This window comes from Dromaius novaehollandiae, chromosome 4 (genome assembly GCF_036370855.1).
Source record: "Dromaius novaehollandiae isolate bDroNov1 chromosome 4, bDroNov1.hap1, whole genome shotgun sequence".
Lineage (NCBI taxonomy): Eukaryota > Metazoa > Chordata > Aves > Casuariiformes > Dromaiidae > Dromaius > Dromaius novaehollandiae.
This window is the reverse complement of record NC_088101.1, coordinates 58,593,356-58,606,384: the sequence shown is the minus strand read 5'-3', so window position 1 is coordinate 58,606,384 and position 13,029 is coordinate 58,593,356. Positions and strand designations below refer to the sequence as shown.

Sequence of the window (13,029 nt, the reverse complement as noted above, 5' to 3'; positions counted from 1 at the left end):
CACAGCCAATGAACACTATGCTGTTTTTGAGCAGGAGCATATGTGATATTAGGACACCGGACAGACCCTAGGCTTGCAAGCATTATTCCTGCACTAGTGCCTGTTCAAAAACAAATACAATTTTAAGTCCGCCAAAGCTTGGAGTTTAAAGATTTTGAGTTGCAAATGATGTTCAGTTACACCTTAAGCAAAAAAGCAAGAGAAATTCAAACTGATGCGCTCATACCATATGAAAGGGCAAACAGCACTCCAGCAGTGATTGTATCAGACCAAAAGCCTACGGTGCCTGAAGCTAATCATGTCTACTGGCTGTGCTGATCTACTGATCTATTGCCAGAGCATTTTGTCTGAAATAAGCCCTCCACTGCACACACACAAAGCTAAAAGGAGCTGGTAACAGCTCACAATTTTCTTCTTTGGCTGTGATCTTCCCTGGAAAGTTCCCAAATAGTGGCGCTGGGCAGAAGCCCACAGTAGCATACCCGCTGACGCTCTTGTGTAGCTTGCCTTCCTTATGGCAAACCAGAAACCTCCGTAAGAGCCATGGCCTCGCCAACAAAAGACAATCCATTAGCCTTGAAGAGACTGTTGCAATGTCAACATTGGCTCTTCACAATCTGATGGCTCCCCCAAACAACATTGAATTTACCAAGAATTCCCATCCAATACCTCTTGGAAGAGGAAGAGAAAATGGGTATCTAGCACAGCGTACGGGAAACAAGTCATGTTCTCAAATAATCCCACGTGGTATCGATCAATCAGAGCAACATGGCAGAGCTAGCAGGTGCTCAGAGCATCACCAGAACTCATACAGTAATGGCCCGGGCTAATTGCTGTCCTCCACGTATCTCCCTAAGGAAATCATTATTGCATTAGGGAGTAATGCCTTGCAGATGCATCATTAGATGGGTGGTATCTGCTACTGGCTAGTAGCTACTGAGCATCAACCCTGCAGTTGGGGGTAACCCTGTCCATCCAGCCTCACCTTAGCAAGGGCTGTGATTGTGACTTCATGCAAAAGGAAAAGTAAAAACAGATGAAGAGAGACTACCACATTTCCTATACAGAAAAACACTGAATAAATGTAGTTTCTTTTTAAAAAAAGGAAAAGCAGCTAAGAGTGGGTATTTATAAACATTTGTAGAGGGCGGAGCGAGGCTTGTCTCCTGGCTGGCAGCTGTGTGCCCAGCCTGGCAGCTGGCGGTGCAGTCCCGAGGTCCCCTTGAGGACACAGCTGGCTGCCCAGCCGGCAGGGCGGATTGAAGCGAGCCCTGCCTGTCCGCCTTCCTGACTCCCTCCCCACGCCGGCGGGAAGCTGGCCCCGATCCAGCTCTCCTGCCGGGGACTCCCGCCTGCTCTCCGCAGGCCAGGTGACGGATCCCAGCAAAAACAACAACTGCCCGCCGCTGTCTCCTCCTCATCTGCTGACGCTGCCGTGGCCACAGCTGTACCGCTGCCTTCTGTAGACTGAGCTCACGAGGGTTTGCACAAGCGGCGACTCTCAGAGATGAAAGTAAGTTAACCAGCCGTGGGACTTTCAGTTCAGTGAAATAAACCAATTCAACTCCTGCAAGGGTATTTTTGCATATGGTCAAAATAGGTAGAATCTAATCTGATTACTTTACACTAACGGTAATCCCAAGCCACTTTCTTTCCTCAAGAACACCTCCACAGAAGGGTTTAATCTGGTTTAAGTGGCAGTAATCCTATTTAAAATTATGCCTTTAGTTAATTCAGATCCTCTTTTCTGAACATGGGCAAATCTTTGAAACACCAGGATTGTGCTGTCGTGCCCTCAGCGAGGGAGGATGTGTGAACTGTCTGATCCAGGCTGCTGTTTTCGACAGGGGGATTGTCCTCTTTTTGTTCTTTCTCATTTTCCTCGGTTGAACAACAATATCTGGATCTCACAGTGCTCCCCATGGGAGGGCACTCTCGCTGTTCCTGTTGTACAGGGGGCAAGATGACGTCCCCTGAGGGCATATGGCAGCAGCACAACCAAACACAAGCTGCCAAAACCTCTACCAAGGCTCACCTACTAACCTACTAACTCACCTCTGTAGGAGGCTAGTTAACCAACAATAAAAATTGCATTTCCTGTCCTGTATATATTGCAAAGAATCATGCTATGTAAGCTCAGGAAAAGGTATTTCCAAGACTCTTCCTTCATTGTTAGCTTCTTTAAAACACTCAAATATTTGACCATCAGAGTGTCTCTGCCTTGTGCCCCCACTTTCTCCTTCCCGCATTTCTTGTCCCTGGTTAGCTGTGTTTGGGGGAGTTGATTGCATCGGGTATTATACAGAGGGAGCACTGCAAGGCATTAGAGGGTAAATACACGATGTAACTGGCTATAGAGGAGTGGCTGGCAGGAAAGTTTAGTAACCAGAGCAAAACCACCGCCGTGTGGGCGATGTCTGGGGGAAATGGTGGATCTGCACCGAGAGGTTGGGCTCGGCATGGCCACAGAGAAACACCGCTGCTGCCTGCAGCTCATGGACCTTGAGCCAGTGCTTGAACTGGGTCAGAACATGGTTATCCTGAGAAATGAGCAACAGACTAAGGATTGCCATAATTTTCAAGCAGCTTATGGGAATCTCTCCAACCAGTCCATGAAAGCTTTTTGCCTATAGACTTTGCTCCAGATGGAGAAACTTCAGATAAGCCTCTTATTTTCATTAGGTCGCATTGCACTGTGCTAGCCCAGACCGCCAGCCAGGTTTATGTATGGTACGCTGTGTAGAAATAAGACTGCTGCCCCACTATTACACCCTGCAGCTTCCTCCTTCCCCTCCCACCCCAGGCTGAGGCAAGACAGAAGCACTTTGCAGCACATAAATAACAAGCAGCACAGTTTTAACATTGACACTGCAGAGTGAGATGTGCTTCTCCCGGTGAGAGAAACCAGAGCTCCCGCTCCGCTTTCCCATGGAGGAGGAGGAGTGGGGAGCCACGAGCGCCAGCCCTCACCTTGCTGGGGCTGCTCCTCCCGGCGGGACAGGGCTGGGGGCTGCCGCTGTAGCTCCAGCCCGTCTCCTGCACGATGTCGGGGGGCTGCTGCCGGCTCTGCCGGGACACGAGGAAGTGAACCTGCTTCTCGCTGGCCTGAAGGAGAAGACACAGGGTAAATCCCGCGGCTCTGCTGCAATAACCCCCTCCTCCTCAGCCAAGGAGGATTCACAAGACGCAGGTGCTGCTTCAGCCTGGTTGTTTTGGCTTCCCACTGACATGGTCGCAGTGATAAAGAGCAGTAGCATCAGTTCAGGTCAATGAAGTCCATGCTTTAAAGTGAATGTTCAACATCTAAAAAAAATTACCACTTAAAAATTCTCTCAAAAATTTGATGTTAACTCTCTGAAAAATTCTTATCTACCCCCCAATTTTGCTTGAAGCAATGATCTCATCACAACGAGCACGGATCAGTTCTTGTATACACCTGCTTACAACAGCACTAGGGCGTACTGTGCCAGACGCAGGACAGAAACACAATATAGCTACTGCTTCTGGGTGGGAATGCCAAAAAAAGATGCAATTAATTCCTTAGCCAGTGATGTGCTTGTGCTTTGGCCGGTCAAAGTGGGGAATAAATGATGCAATGGAGTCCACCTGCATGCAAGAAATAGGAGAAATGTAAGGTAGCTTAAGGAAAAAAATGTGAAACCACTTTGAGAGACAAAAGCCTACTGCGCCAAAGCAGAGAGAAAGAGCACGAGAGCACATGAGCAAGCACACAGAGTAATGGAGTTTCAGCTGGAACGCTAGCCAAATTTCTCACTCCAGGAACAGGTGCTGCAAAAGCAATTAGCCCCCAGAAAACTCATAATACTTCTGGGACCTTTTGCAAAACGCCCTCATAATGCTTAGGTGTCTGAGAGATGCAGCGAAGCTCCCACCGAGTTATGCTTGCACGTTGTTTTGAAGGTGGTGTGTCTGTGCCTGATGCTGGTGTTACTAATGCTGCGTGCGAGCGAAAATCTTCTGCGTTACTGAACCAGCGCTACTGAGATGAGCTGTCGCCCTAGAAGCAGATGGTTTCGCTCTGCCCTCAGTGAGGCTCACGTCAATCTGTTCAAGACAACGGCGGTGCCCAGCTGTAACCGGGAATGGCCTTCAGTGAGTAAATCATAGATGCCTGCTGTGCAGACAAACCGATAGCCCAGACTAAAGGGAAATGCAGAATAGCCTCAACACCACAGGAACATATTCAGAAAATAAAAAAAAAAATCCTCAAGTCCCTAATCTCCTCCTCTCCGGGCTCAAGACCCAGCACTGTGGCCTCTAGAGGGAAACCTGCCTGTTTGCCTCGGTGTCAGACGTGGGGGGGCCCCCCGCGAGCGAGCGAGCGTCAGCACCCCAGGGACATCTGCACCTCCAAACGTGCCTGCTTCCAGGGAAAGCCCGTACTGACCACGCAGGTGGAAACCAAACCAGAATTGCGCTGGTGAAATCAAGTCTCCCACGGACAGTTAACAGAAACCAGAGAAGGCTCCTGGAATTTTCATTTTTACAGTTCATTTTGTCTTTTCTAGAGCCCGATTCAATATTACTAGCTGAGAGCTAAAAAAAAGTTTTCAAAAAATATCACTATAATAATTTAAAAGTCCCCTCCTCCCCCTCAAACCTTCAGCTTCAAGCCCAGAATTTGCATGTTTGGAAAGGTGCTATTTCCAAGAAAGGAGATATCTCAGTAAAAAATGGGCACTTCCTTGTTACCTTCCCAGTGTTTTTGGATATGCTACAGTTTTTCACCAGCAACTAAAATCTCCACAGCTTCGTAATATATGCATCTGTTACACAGATACATATTTTAAAATAATCTTCTAGGTATTTTTATCATGTTTATTGTAATGGAATATTAATTCCTGGACTCCAAAATCATCTGGCACCCAAAAGGAGAATGCTGTATCTTGGGAGAAAAGAAACCACACTAACTCCTGGTTTATAAAGTTTGTTAAAATGTTACAGAACAACACAAGACTAAGCCTCCTAAGGGCATACGACGCCAAGAAAATACAGTTTTCTCTAAAACAAACAACTTACGCAACTTCTGTTTAAAACTCATCTGCTGCCACATGGTTAGTCTCAAAATTGGTTATTTACAAGAAGGTTGTAAATGTGATTAATTCTTTGTAGAATGACTAGCAAAAGTTCAACAAGAGTATCTATTGTAATGTCACATTTGTCTCCAGGTCAGTCAAGTTGAGTAATTTCTCAGAAGTCCAGAGAATTTTCCAAGTTATCCAAACAACAAGACTAGCTTTTTTATTTACCCACTTCCATTTAAAAACACATTAACATTTCTACTGATCAGAGCATTAATTGCCGTTTCATTCTGACCTTTCCCCCCCCACCACCCTTTTACTACTTGCATTTCCCCACAATTCCTTCTGTGCTATTTATGATGAAGCCATAATTAAAAAAACGAGGGTAGTTTCAGGGCTGAACACAAAAAGTAGCTGAAACACTCTACTTGAGTGGAAATTTGCGTTATGGCCAGAGCAAAGCAAATGCAAAGCGAGGAACGCTCTGCAGAGCTTTTGCTGGAAAATCTCCGGCGCCTGCTGTCGCGCCCGATTCAGGTCCCACTTTGCCAGGGACGCTTCGGGAGCTGACACACGCTCTGCCCACGGCAGCTCCCGCGCCCGGTCCGGCCGCTCTGGACAGCGGCGGGAGAGACACAGGCAGGACGGCGAACATCTGGGGGAAATAAAGCCTTAGGCTGGCTCGCCCCACACGGCTGGATTTGATGCACTCCCACAAGTGCCCACTTTTCGGTCACCTGGCTCGTTTTCTTGTCGCCCCTATGCAAAACAGATGTGGGATGTCACATTATTTAGATTACAAGTGCCACGTCTGACATAAGGCCATGACTAAAGATGACGCGACAAACGGGAAGCAGCAAACACCCAAGTGTCACCATGCCTGCACACTCCTAATTAGCACTTGGGCGCTTTCTTCATTTCAGCTCTCATGACTGAGCTTATAAATAGCTAGACACCTAATCTACTGATAAACAACTGCTCCACATATGCTAATGTATAATTGCTGAAGGTCTGAAAAATCAGACACTTCTCAATTATTCATTATTTAGAAGTAAAAACTAATCAGATTCCACAGAAATCTCATGTTCTCTCAGCTGTGCTCAGCATAATGAATAAGGAAGACAAAGCTACAGGACGAGGTAATAGAAATCACCACCACTGCCACCACCTATAATGATACTAAAATGAAAGTTAGCTCTGTTTTTAAAGAAATCAATCTCATATTTGAAGCATCCTGTGCTGTTAATTTGTAGATTTTCGTATACCGTGAGTGTGACACAGTGACACAGGCCTCAACAGGCAGGGTACTGTTGAGAAATCAGAGGATGAAGTAAAACATGCCATGTAAAAAACAAATGCAAAACATTTGTGGCTTCAGTATAATGGTTGTTCTCTGGTATAACATGCAAACAGGAAAGGCAAATGATAATTGATGAAAAAACATGACAAAAAAGACACAGTCTGGGAATTTTGTGTTAGGCAAATGTGATTCATAGAGCTCACATGAATGCAATGTAATCCTGGCTGTTTGGAAATCTGACTCTGTCCTTTGATGGGCATGTTGTTTAAATCCCAAGAGGCTGGTGTGCATTTCAGGCATTATTATAAATAACATCCACTCTTTAGGACCCAATAAGACCTTTAGTTGCACTTTTAAACACTTGTGCGAGAACCGCCTCATTAGTCATTTTTTCCATTTCATCTCTAGGCTGCATGTGTTTTTTGCTTATGAAGCAGTGTTGCCTTGTTTTGCAGCGTTAAAGAACTGTTCCAGGAATGCCAATTTTTTCGAAAGGGTTTCACTCCAGTCTCTGTTCTGCTCGGAGAATTTACCTCTTCCCCTCCCGTTCCCAGTCAGGGAGCCACACAGACGAACCCAGAAAGACGCTGCACCAGACTTTCCACACCTGGTATTACCCAACCGCACAGGAGTCTGGTCCCCAGGCAGAGCGCGCTCCGCTCGCCTCCGTCTGAGCATGGAGCTCCCGCTCTCAGGATGAAGATGAGCTGGCAAATTCATCTTTAGCTATGCTATAAACTTCTCAATAAAAGCTGGTTACAGCCATCTGTGAATCTACGCTAAAAGAGGAATCCTTCCCAAAAGATGCATTGGTTCAAATGCTTCTTTAAGTCTAACTCATGTTATCCTGATCATATCTGTCTGAAAATGGGAGAATCCAGTCTGATTTGACATCTTGGTGTTGCAGCACATGAAATTCTACAATACGTGAGCACTGTGCTTTCCTCCAAACAAAATGTAAAATTGTACAAGGACTGCTGTAAATACGAGATAAAGCAACACAATATGCTTTGCTTTGCTTTTTATGTTGAGGTTATCTAAAAAGGAAACTACTAAGATGGGTTGTAAAGAAAGAAACCAACTGGAAATAGTTCTGGAGGGGAATTTGAAAGGAAAATGACACACAGATACATGCAGATTTACACTGATATGTACATTGTAACAAAGCCCCCTGAGTGAGCTCAGTGCAGTAGGCGGCACTGCAAGATAGCTCATGCCTGTATTAGGTGAAATCCGGGAGATTTTGGAGGTGTAAATTCCCAGCCAAGCTTGGTTGAGGTGTCCCTTCCCCTCCCCCAGGTACGCTCCCACTAAGTATGGCCACTGCTTTGCCACAGCCATCGCGACGGATGGTCAAAATACGCTGCCTGGTTTTTGCAAGCTAGTTAAACAAGTTGAAAACCAGGGTTAAATTGGTCGCGACAAACCTGTATCAGCTGGGCTGCACTCTCTGGACTGCCGTAGCGATGATCGTGCCCATTGATAGCTAAAACGCGGTCGTTCTCCTGGAGCTGTCCATCCCGGGCAGCCACCCCTCCTTCCAGCAAGTTAAAAACAAACACCCCAGGTTCGTCGGCCTTGCGGACCAGCTTGATGCCCAGCTGCTCGCCTGGACTGCTTTTGTTCAGGACAACGTGGAAGCTGCCATCTCGGCTGCAGCGGGCGTCGAAGGGGAGGCCGCCGCTCCGGCAGCGGTACCTCTGCTCCCTGAGCACGGTGAGCCGCAGCACTGGGCAGGGCTGCTTCAGCACCGACAGCGCGTAGTTGTGAGGCACGTTTTTGATGTCCATGCCGTTCACCTGGAAGAGAGAGCCCTAAATCAATAGCATAAAGAACATCTAATCTACATTGGCACGGGAGACGGCTGATCTGTTTACACAGATGTCCTTGCACGAAGTGACGTGTGCGATTCCAAACTGCGTCGCACGGGAGGCCAAGTTTGCATTACATAACAGCCGTCCCCCAAGGAAAGGACACAGCGTGCAGACGCTTACTGCCTTTTTTACCCGTTCTCCCTGATGGTCTCCAGACATAACTGTTATTCTTCAGCTTTATTGTTGCTCTTCCCCAAGCTCCAATATCCTTTCATACATTTTAGTTTTATTCCACTAGCTTCTGATTTCAAATCGTCTTGCCAACCTTTCCTTTCACTCCCACCACCTTCTTGTTTCTCTGCTTCCTTATCTTCCAACTGCTTTAGTTACAATAAAAAAGTTGTGTCCCACTAATGAACCTCTAATTAAAATGGAGAGGAGAGCCTCAAGTAGGAAGTTCAAATGTCCTGGATATTTATCTAGCAATTATGCTGATATACCTCACCACAGAATCAGACTTTTTATTTTTCTCAGTGTTTCTCAGGTAAGAAGACTATAGAACGGCATAACTGACACTTCTCTAATTTGACTGCCAAAGAAAAAAAGGAATTTCCAGTCAATGCTGCCATGTCTGCGTGTGTAAGGCTGACTAGGCACTGTGTTTTATCACTGCTAAATGAAAACCAGTTGTAGTGTTGTAATTCGTTGCCGGAAAACCTGAATCAGACAACTTATTTCCATGTAGTTTTACATTACACAGGTTGAACCATTTAAATATTAAGAAATGTCTCCAAACTGCAACAGAAATGTTCCCCAGCAGGGACAAGAGTGTTCCACTTGGGTTTTTAATGGACTGCCTGGGTGGCCACAACGGGGCTGTCTGCACTGCAGCCTGACGGTGGGACGGCACCTCTGGAGACACAGCTGAACTAACTCAAAGCTCGCCAGCGTGGGTATGGCGAACAGCATAAGCTGCAACAGCATGGGAGTGAGGTCGCCAGGGATCCTCGGTAAATCCCTGGGCAGTCAGCCATGGCCCGAGCCCCGCAGCGGGGAGCCAAGCCAGGCCCATCCTGCTGCACTCGCAGCTCTCCGCTGCAGTTTGGATGTGCCCTAAACGAGCAGTTTCCGCTCAGCAGTGCTGTAACTCTGCCTCTCTGAGCTGGCAACAAGACAAAAAGCCTCCCTGACACGTATGACCCGGTAACACTTATCCAGCTCTCCGGGAGCTGCAGTTTAGAGGGGCATTTAAACAGGGTAAGTGAAGCATGCTCACGTCCCATTTACAGCTCTCGTAGGCTTAGCCCAGCTAATGCCACTCTGGTTAGCTTGGGTACCACCACCAGGGTATCCACAGCACACCAACACGGCCGCACAAGCCCACGATGAACAGAGCAGGCTGTTCAAATGTATATCCTTAATCTGGAAACCTATGGGGAGCAATCTCTGGCCACACTGTCACCAGTATTTGAGCTAGCTGGTCTAAGCGGCTTTGGGTACACCTGGACGCGCTGCAGCTCTACCTTGGGCTTGCAATGCAAACATGCCTATGAGCTCAGACTACATATTATCAAACCATCATGGCACAGAAGGAAAGGAGCTAGTACTTTGTTATTGCTCTGCCAGGACTGAAGCACTGGTATAACTTAGCATCTTTGCAGAGATCCAAGTTGATGGGGCAGCTGAGAATGCAGTGGTCATTCAAAAGCTATTGCCCCCAAGAAACGTGATTTTTAAGCATCTGGCCTAATTCTTGTTCATCTGATATACATTTCTATAGAAACAGGAGCAGAAGTAGCAGCTGACAGTTAATGCTTCAATGTTGTTCAAGTTTATTCTTAGAGATTTCACCTGTGGCTGCTGACGGTGCAACACTCAAAAACCAGAGCAGACAGTGTCTCACGCTGTTTGTGCTGAACATCTCACACGTGGGAGCTGGATGCAGAAGAACTTAACCCTGATGAGGCCCCTACCACCTATCCTGGTGCAAGTGGGTTTAAGGCAATGGAAAGTGCACTAAGTGAGATTTTAGCCCACAACACACTAGAAACAAACAGAACAGAAAGCACAGCTCCTGCTTTCAGAAAAGCTTCTGCAGTGGCTTTTTGAAGATTGACCCTTCCCCCTATTTCCTTTGTTCAAGTTTATGTTGGCACTTCTCGTTCCTCCACAGGCACAGTCCTCGCTCTTCTTGCCTTACTGCTACGAAGACCCCGGGGGGAGGTTGTGGACCATTTCCAACCAGGTGATCGTGTCTCAGAGCCATTTTGTATGAGCACCAGAGCAATGCTCCACCTGGTGATTTCACAAAAACCGGCTCAAGGTTCAACAGTGCTACTGGCATTACTAGAAACGCCAACAGTATACTGCGCTACATCACATTTTGGGTCTACTGTGTTCAGCCAGGATTCAGGAAGGCCCAGTACTGAATAGGAAAAATAAACAAATCAATGAGCCTCAGAAACAGTTGAATGAAATCCTGACAGCATGCAGAGGAACTGAATCTCTTTCTGCACAGATTATTCCATCCACACAAACAAGCAACACTGCAAATCTCATCTGTATGATCTACTTGCACTGCCTTATTCTTTGTTAGGATACTTCTTTTTATCTTTTACCTCCACAGTACTGTACCTTTAGTATCATGTCTCCGGGCAGCAATCTTCCATCTCTGGCAATTACCCCATCTCGATAAATATGCTGAATAATAATGTGACCCAAAGGAGTCTCACTGCCTCCCACAATCCTAATGGCCAGGTTTTCATTGGGATCAGTACGGTTGATCTTAATGCAGGTAATTTCACCATCTGGAATCAGGTGATACAATCTGGGAAAACCTGGAAATGCATATTGTAAGGCATTTATTTGAAATCACAGCTTTGCATTATTAGAACATGCACCATACAACCTCAAGAATCTGCCAGTTATCCAAACCAGGTTTTATGCATGGATGTGGTTTATGCTGAGTAGGGAGGAAAGGAATGTGAGTTCCTCAGTGGACTTGAAGGGCTTTCTTTTTTAATTAATATATTCAAACTTCCTTTTTTTTCCCCCACAAAACACAGCCCCAGACCTTTGGTATAATCCAGACAAATGAAACGTATTTAAGAAAAAAACCCCAGTCACCTGTGCTAATCGTTTAAGGGAACAAGATACATTTTTAGTGACCAGAGATGCCTGAGGACCAGGCCACAGTTCCTCACTGGCCCTAGGGTAGATGGGCACCATTTGAGACACCTCCGAGAAACCTCTGTGGTCTGGCAGTCCCTGCTGTGGTGGGCTGCACAGACTTTCTCATGGGCAGCTTCCGAGTAAGTTACTACCCTATTTTCCTGCAGTTTCAGTGCCATAGCAGAAGACGGACACTTGGCTTGTGACATCCAAGGAAGCATTTCTTTACCTTCAACTAATAGAAAGGAAAGATCTCTTGGACTACCCAAAGAACATAGTAGTTTCCCTATCAGACCCCACTCCTTTCATGACTGCTTGCACTCTATGAAATAGGAATAACTGGCTTTTACTGCAAAGTCTGTATTAAAATCACAGTACGTTCAAGGTGTCTGGAGGGAGAGGAAAGTTCAAACATGATCTGCATTAGACAAATTCTCTTCCAAACTTCAAAGAGGCATATACGCACAAGCAAAATTACTGCTGCTGACAAACCAACTGTATCAGATCTAATACAGGCTCATTCCACAACCTGATTGAGAAAACCAAGTTTAAATGAACACACATCTGCTACCATTGATACAGGAGGGAACATTTTCCCATTATTGTCCACAGCCTGGAGAAATATAACAGCAGACCTCTACCCTTGAATAAATACAACTAGACTTCAGTGAGGCTGGATGGCATTTTCTCCCCTCTGTAAAAAATAACAGGTCATTATTCTTTGGTACGGATTTCAGTTCAGCCACAGGACGTAAGTGTGCCAAATCCCAAGTGTTTGAACAATCCCACTGCAGCCATCGGTCTGGTCCTGGGCTTAAACCAAACACTTTAAAACTTTGCTGAACTGGATTCCTCACGTACAGAGAATGAACGGCTTGCTTTTTAGTAACAGTCAACTTATTTGGAGGAAGAATGGCATTTTCCCTGAATGCTGGGACATGTTTTTCACATGCTTTATGAGCTGCCCAGTAGCAGGGAACCATTCTGACTGCACAGCTGTCAAGGGAAGACCTCTGGCCCTGCCAATCTGGGCATGGGGAAGAGGCAGTAATGGTGTGTGGGGGTCCTTTTATTTATTTATAATACACTGGAGAAGAGTATTCTTTTCCAAACCCTACTTTTCAACTGACATGTTTGTTTTCACAACATGTCACTACTATTTTCTTTCCTTCCAGGGCAATTCACATCCAAATTCAAAGTCCAAGTAAAAGCACCAGGGAGTTATCTAGTACAGGTGTTTCTGCCTTTAATTGTCTTGAATCCCCACAGCTGAGAGAAAGCTTTTGAATTTTTGATACCAGAGTCCAAGCCAAAGTCTATGTGAAAAACCTGTAAGTAGAAAAATAAAGTGCTAACATTTTTTCAATAACCTATTTTAGAAATAAAAGTACAGAGATTGCTACTGAAGAGCAGTAAAATGTTAAATGAAAATTAATTAATAGAGCAGTATCTAAGGTAGCATAACATTTTCTATTACACAAGTACCAAGTAACAAACAAGGAAGCCACCAGAAAGTTTTGGGAGAGAGAAAGGAGGAAAGAAAGGAAGGAAAAAAAATTAAAAAACACTTTGTTGCAGCCCTTACCACTTCTTTGATCTTATGCTCTTCAGGGCGGGAAGCTGTCTTCCTTCACGTCTGTAAAAAGCACCTACCAGTAGCACAGACTTGGACTTTGTTGTTCTATACAGAGTTGACAGGCAA

The 13,029-nt window shown here is 45.8% G+C and overlaps 1 protein-coding gene across 3 annotated transcripts in view; it reads right to left on the bottom strand.

The window, feature by feature from the left end:
• The window catches only part of LNX1 (ligand of numb-protein X 1), a 90,091-nt gene that overhangs the window by 14,863 nt on the left and 62,199 nt on the right, over positions 1-13,029 (bottom strand). For all 3 annotated transcript variants that reach the window (XM_026093747.2, XM_026093749.2, XM_026093750.2), the window contains 3 exons: positions 10,791-10,993; positions 7,770-8,141; positions 2,971-3,105 (listed from right to left, as the gene is read on the bottom strand). In XM_026093747.2, the coding sequence (XP_025949532.2) occupies positions 2,971-3,105; positions 7,770-8,141; positions 10,791-10,993 (710 nt within the window). The remainder of the gene's footprint in view (positions 1-2,970; positions 3,106-7,769; positions 8,142-10,790; positions 10,994-13,029) is intronic.